A 6446-nucleotide genomic window follows, 5' to 3' on the forward strand; every position below is an offset into this window, starting at 1 on the left:
TCTTGAGGGCCCATGCCAGCAGCCTGCGAGCCCGCAGGTTCCATGGGGTTGCATCTTACCACAGCGTTGTCAACGCTTTCCTCAGTCCTGGCATCGGTGCTGGAATCAGCTGCTCACAGAGGCTGGGGCGCAGCGCCCATCTGGCCCCGTGATTGGACAGGGCTCAACTGGACAGGATTCGCTGGGCAGCTCGGTTTGAAGCCACTGGAGACAACGGGGCTGAGCCTGCAGAGAGCCACCCCGGGAGTCTGAGAATGCTCACAGGGGTGGGAAAACCGAGCCCTGCCTTGCCATGGGCTTCCTGCATCCCGTCCGACAGACGCATGCAGACGCAGGGTGAGGGTGGGTGCTGAGGAGGTGGACGGACCAGGGCTGCAGCTGGACAGGACTTCGCGTTCCAGCGAAAGGGATGTCTTCTGGGTCTGACCCGTGCCTGGCTAAGTTTAGGAAACAGGCAGACTTTTCATCCTGGCCCCTCCAGAGTCCCATGTCCAGACGTTTGCTTGGCGGCACCACGGTAACCGTGATGCCACAATGGAACATTCTCCCCAAGGTGGCAGAAGGAATCCCTCTGTTGGGCTTTGCTGAGCACGGGCAGAGTGAGTTCATTTCTCCTTTAGCAGGGACAGTCCCTAGAGGAACTCTGAGGACCATCCTGACGACAGGAAACCTCCGGCGTCGTGAGTGGAACATGGTGACTGAGGATGGCTCCTCAGACAGGCCCTTGTGCATTGTTTGAGGCAAGGGTGGGCCTGGAGGTACGGCTGGTGATGAAGACTCATGGGCTTTGGATTTAGACAGACCTGACCTTGGATTCCAGCTTCAGCACTAGGCAGCCATCTGCCCTCAGGCAGGCTTCTCGGGGTCTCAAAGTGTCACCTTCCGAATCTGTAAAATGGGGAGAGTGATAGCATGAACTCTATAGGGTGATTGTGGGAAAACTGAGCAAAGTGCTGGGGTCGTGGCTGTGTGAAAGCACGAACTGTCACTGGGTAACGGGAACCCAGCCCGGTCTCAGCCCGCAGAGTGTAGTGGTGGGGGCCAAAACCTGCGTGGGCGTGCTCCGAGGCCCCTGCTTTTTTCTTTCAGCAGCGTTTTATGGCTACACAGTTAAGGCAAGGGTTGAATTCCGTGAGTCAAAACACCACGCTTCTCTGAGACCCAGCTCTCCAGGCAGCCGGGGACCCTGGCCGCACTGACAGGCGTGGCTGCCTCCTCTCCTCGGGCCATCTCCGAATCCTAACAGAATCTCAGCGCCGGGCGGCTGGTCCCTGCCTCTCTACTGCACGGAACCAAGCCACAGGGCGGGGACAGGTCTGTCCCTCACCTCGAGGAAGGACAGGGGTGGGCCTCGGACATTGCAAGCATTGAAAGCCTGTGCGTTGCTTCCCCAGCTGCCCATGGTGTCTGCTGCGGCTCTGCTGGGGGATGGCGGGGACGGCCTGGATGCTCTTGGTGCTGCTCTCCGTCTCTGACTCCGTGTCCCGCGCTGCTGCCAGTGAGTGTGCTGCCCCCTCCCTTCCTGACTTAGCCGGTCCTGGAACACGTGGCAGGGGGCGTTGTCCCAGAAAAGTAAACAGTCGGTGTCCGAGGGACGATCCTGGGGAAGATGACTCACAGCATTTTGCTCTGGGAGCATGCGTTACTAGTGGGGACCAGGCAAAGAAGTGGACTGTGGGGCATGGACCGAGGGCAACGGAGCTTTAGCTGCCCGGTGTCAGGGTTAATCCTCAGGAGAGAGTGCAGTTGGGAAAGTGAGCCTCCCTGGACAGAGGGGGTGGGGGCCTGGGCTGGCTCTCCACTCACAGCCTCCCACCTTGCTCTTCCGGGGGCGTGTCCCCCAGGCACCGGCAGGTGGAGGTGTCCTCCTAGAGCCTGGTACACGTGGGAGCCAGGCCCCTCCTGTGTTTCCACAGCATGGCCATCCCCAGGAAGACTTTTATGATTACATTGAAAGAGCATGCTGCTAAACCGACCCCAGTTGCAGGGCTGGGCCCGGGAGGGAGGCAGGAGGGGCTTTGAGGCAGCTGCAGGTCCCCTCCCTGACCTCTAGATTGTCGGGGACTAAGATTCCAGCCTAGGAAGGGGTCCCTAACTAAAGCAGGCTCTGCCCAACCTTGCTGCCCCCATCAGGCTCCGCCCTGTCTTCCTGCAGTTGGGTGGGTGACAGGAGAGAGCCCCCCACACATACATCCACAGAACTCCCCACCTTCCGGGCCTGCTTCACCTCCCTGCGCCCCAAGGAGACCAAGGGGTGCCCACAAAACACAGAAAGGGCCGCTCACACCTCAGGCAAGTGACCCAGGTCCAACATTTCATCTCTGAGTCAGATTTCCTCATTGTATCCTGGCCTTACAAGGGTTTTACAAGGTCGATGAACTAGCCACCTAGAGCTTTGAGAAAGTAGAGGGCACCACACCCTGTAGGTTCATGTTGGGTTAAGAAGGGTTGGCTCATTCACTGTAGACTGCCAGCGTCCCATGGGGAAAATGGGATTCCTGTCCAGGTGATGCTGAAGGACTTAGTGGCCTTAGAGACATCATCTTGCCAACAGTGTGCTCATTGTCCCAGTTGTAGTTCATAAAGGTGTTTGGTCACCGGCTGCCCTATCGTGGGGAAGGCTGCTGTGGTCCTTTAATGACAGCACCAAAAGCTCCCATCCACTTCAGGGTCACGGTCTGGAGACTCGGTCTTCGGGGCTGGCCTCAGAGGCTGCCCCAGGGGGAGGAAGCCCTCCCACACTGAGTGCTCCGGGCAGAGCTCCGGCCCCTCCTGCGCAGACTCTGGGCACACTCCCCTGTGTTGTGGGTCTCTCTGTGTGGCTATGACACTTCAGCGTCTGTCCCCCCAGGCCCTGTACCCTTGACCAGGATCCTAAGATCCTCCCTTGCAAGCCCAGCCCCTGGCTCAGCGTGTGGCAGGGCAGTGTGTGTGGTGGCATGAATGGCTGAAAAAGCAGCCACCCAATGGTGTGACCCATGGTAGACCAGTGGTACCCATCACGTGACATCCCCGACTCAAGGCCGCTGATTTAGAAAGAGGCCCGGGGTACTTGGGGTTTGGGATGTGAAAACAGGGACCAGAGCAGTAGGGGAGGGGCCAGTGATAATCCATTCTGCCCTTGGGCTTAGCATTATCAGTCACGGGATACAATTTGCAAAGCACGTCCCCATGACCTCACCTCACATCATCTTTACAACTCCAAGGGGAGTGTCACCCCAGGTTTCAGAACGGGAAACTGAGGCCCAGAGATGGGAGGGGGCTTACCCCAGGTCTCACCAAATAGGGGTCACCTGGACTTGGGATGCTGCGTCCAGGACCTTCCCAAAAACACTTGCGGTTTTCAACTGAGAACACACATTGGAATCTGCTTGGGAGCTTTTTGGCTTTTTCTTTTAAGGTTTCGTTTATTTATTTTTAGACACAGGGGAAGGGAGGGAAAAAGAGAGGGAGAGAAACATCAATGTGTGGTTGCCCCTCGAGTGCCCCTCACTGGGGACCTGGCCCACAACCCAGGCACACGCCCTGACCGGGAATCGAACCCATGACCCTTTGGTTCACAGGCCAGCACTCAACCCACTGAGCCACACTAGCCAGGGCTGCCTGGGAGCTTTTTTAAAGAATGCCAGTGCCCCGACCCAGGAGGGGCCCTGCAGTCTGGTGCGGTGCTGGTGGCCATAGGCCACAGACTTCTTGCCCCAGTAGTGAGGCCCCTGCATACTTCCTCTGCAGGCTGTGGTGTCCAGAAAGCCAGCATCATAGAAGATTCTGAGGAGGGTTTGGTGAGCGAAAATGAGTTCCCGTGGGTGGTGTCCCTGCAGGATTCCCACCACACCCACCTGGCTTTCGGCAGCATCCTCAGTGAGTTCTGGATCCTCAGCATCGCATCCGCCTTTGAGCACAGGCCAGTACACCTGCCCCTGGGCTGGCACTGCCCCCTGGGGCTGGATTGGGGGGCTCTGTTCCCTGCTCAACTTGAGGCGGCCTGAGGTGGATTCCTGGCGACAGGGTGGAAGGGCTTTTCACCGGCTCGGGACTCGCTTGGAGTCCGGGAGTCCCAGATGCCGAAGTTGGAGCTGTCTGGTGTCTTCATCTGCAAAAGGGGAAGAGTTGTCGCTCCAGTGTCTTCAGGAAGGATGTTCCTTCCCACTGTCCTGTGATCACAAAGGCCCCAGTCCTGAGAGGACCCTTTATCTGAAAACACACGCCTCAGACCTCAACAGTGTGACTGCCACACATGTAAATGTGTGCCTCGAGGAGACACACAGATATTCCAGGGGCGCTCATCTCCACGTGCTCAGAAGCACTCGGGTTTTCTTCTGTGAACATCTCTGTGTTTTCCAAATTCTTTACAGTAAATGTGCATTCTTTTAAACCAGACAGAAAACACCCACAAAATGTTAGTAAAGGAATAACTTTTTTTTTGCAAAATATCTTACTTTTTGAACCAGTAATATCACTTTTGGGACTCCACATTAAGGAAATAATTTCAACCACTGGAAAAGTTTTATGCACAAAGTTGTTCCTAGGATAGTAAATAAGCAGAGCACTGGAACGTAATGCACTATTGTCAGGGATAAATAAATTATAGTATGTTACTCTTTTATATAGTACATATAGTGTAAATTATATAATATAGTCTCTAAATAGTATATACAATTATAGTATGTTGTATATGTTTATATAATATATAAATACTGTTTATACACAATTTTGTGTGTGTGTATATATACACACACAGAGTATGGGGGAAAGAGTGTAATTACTATAACTGGCAAAACAAATTAGAGTATAAACCTTTAATAGAATATTATGCAGCTGCTGAAGTTTTGAACATGCTATTTATATTTTAATTAACAATATACATATTGTTAATTAAAATATGTTAAATGAAAATTGAATAAAAATTGTTAAATGAAAATACATATACAAAGTATAATGTTCATGAGGAACCAAAGGATTTATGAAGAAAGCCAGCCCTTGCCTTTCCAGAACTTCCGTTACTAGGCCCCCTCCCTGCGGCTCTGTCTCCAGTCTCTGCTCCGCGCACTGAAGGGTATCTGTGCGCCTGTAGGTCTGTATTTATTGATTCCTTTACCCATTGATAGAGGGAGGGTTTTCTTTCCCTCCTGTGTCAGTCTGCAAAATGCCACAGATGGGGTGGCTTAGACAACAGAGATTGGTTACTGTTCTGGAGGCTGGAAGTCCAAGAGCAAGGTGCTGCCAAGGGTGGTTTCTCCTGAGGACTCCCCTCGGCCTGCAGGCGGCGCCCTCCTCCCTGTGCCCTCACAGGGCCTTTGCTCTGTGTGCGCCCACCCGGCCTCCGGGAGTGCTCGCTCCATGGACGTTGCGTCCTTTGCTGCTGCTGTTTCCAGCTGTCAGGTCGTCACTGTAGACGGGGCCGTTCTCACCACGAAGAGCCTCTGGTTGTCTTCACGTTCTTCTGCTGATGTTCAGGACGAAACTCGTGCTTCTTAGTTTCATTGAAGCTTATGTTTTTTTGTTTTTACTGCTTCGTCTTTTTTTTGCATTACATGGCCTTTGCTTTGTATGTCTCTGCTGACAAATTTGGCAAGTTTGAATTTCTGCTGTGGGTTCATCTTAAAGCTGCGATCGCACGGAAGGTTTAGTCTTGTTTCTCTCTGGACCGTCCTCTCTAGACTCTGCTGGCGCCGGAGCTCCTCCTTCACGCCTTCGCTCCTCCTCCCTCACCCGGTTCTGTAGATTTGCGTGCGCTGTAGGCGTGATTGCGCATCCTTGTCCCTGCGTGTGTCAGCTACCCGTACATCACGTTTAGACTTCGATGGAGGATGAGGGGAAACCCTCTGGCTTCTTTTTCAGCTTTGGTTAGACCATCTGATCATTGCCTAGGTTCACATTTGTACTCCCACCTAAATTCTTAAAGTTTTTGTGTTAGTTCAATCTAGTGTTATAATGAATTCCACCTTTACTGACAGTCCTTTTGCTGGATTTTCTCCATTCAGCACTAGAATTGGCGAAATTTGTCTTCAAGTAGTTTCTTTTAAAAAAAAGATTTTGTTTATGTATTTTTAGAGAGAGGGAAAGAAACATCAGTGTGTGGTTTCCTCTTGTGTGCCCTCTACAGGGGGCTCCGCCCGCAACCCAGGCCTGTGCCCTGATGGGAATCGAACTGGTGACCCTTTGGTTCACAGGCCAGCATTCATCCACTGAGCCAAACCAGCCAGGGCAAATAAATAAAATCTTAGAAAAAAAAAGATTACATCTTTGTTTGGACTACAACTATGTAAAAAAAAATGCACAGAAAAAAAGATAATCAGCCATAACATAACAGATTGTCTTGAGGCGGTGGGACAAAGGATGTTAAGATGGAAGAATCCCCAAGGTTCTGTGGGCCTACAAAGAAGGGCACAAGCATAGGGGCTCAGATAAGATTTCCTGGGGCCCCAAAAGGTGAGTAAAATTTG

The 6446-nt window shown here is 52.6% G+C and overlaps 1 protein-coding gene across 1 annotated transcript; it reads left to right on the top strand.

Annotated features, from left to right (window-relative positions):
• The first annotated feature begins 704 nt into the window (after positions 1 to 704).
• Positions 705 to 4165, top strand: LOC118983789 (inactive serine protease 54-like). Its single transcript, XM_037041368.1, has 3 exons — positions 705 to 758; positions 1375 to 1498; positions 3733 to 4165. Exons 1-3 carry the CDS (start codon positions 705 to 707, stop codon positions 3987 to 3989), a joined length of 435 nt encoding a protein of 144 aa, XP_036897263.1. The 3' UTR covers positions 3990 to 4165.
• Positions 4166 to 6446: the final 2281 nt, after the last annotated feature.

This window comes from Sturnira hondurensis, unplaced genomic scaffold, assembly GCF_014824575.4.
Source record: "Sturnira hondurensis isolate 20B ecotype Veracruz unplaced genomic scaffold, ASM1482457v3 Scaffold0003090, whole genome shotgun sequence".
NCBI classification, from domain to species: Eukaryota; Metazoa; Chordata; class Mammalia; order Chiroptera; family Phyllostomidae; genus Sturnira; species Sturnira hondurensis.

What these genes read in the sequence shown, in the direction of transcription:
- LOC118983789 (XM_037041368.1), top strand. Translation starts at nt 705, where the DNA reads ATGGCTCCTCAGACAGGCCCTTGTGCATTGTTTGAGGCAAGGGTGGGC. An exon ending in AGGCAAGGGTGGGCCTGGAG is followed by an intron (nt 759 to 1,374) that starts GTACGGCTGGTG and finishes AAGCATTGAAAG; the next exon opens with CCTGTGCGTTGCTTCCCCAG. An exon ending in CGTGTCCCGCGCTGCTGCCA is followed by an intron (nt 1,499 to 3,732) that starts GTGAGTGTGCTG and finishes CTTCCTCTGCAG; the next exon opens with GCTGTGGTGTCCAGAAAGCC.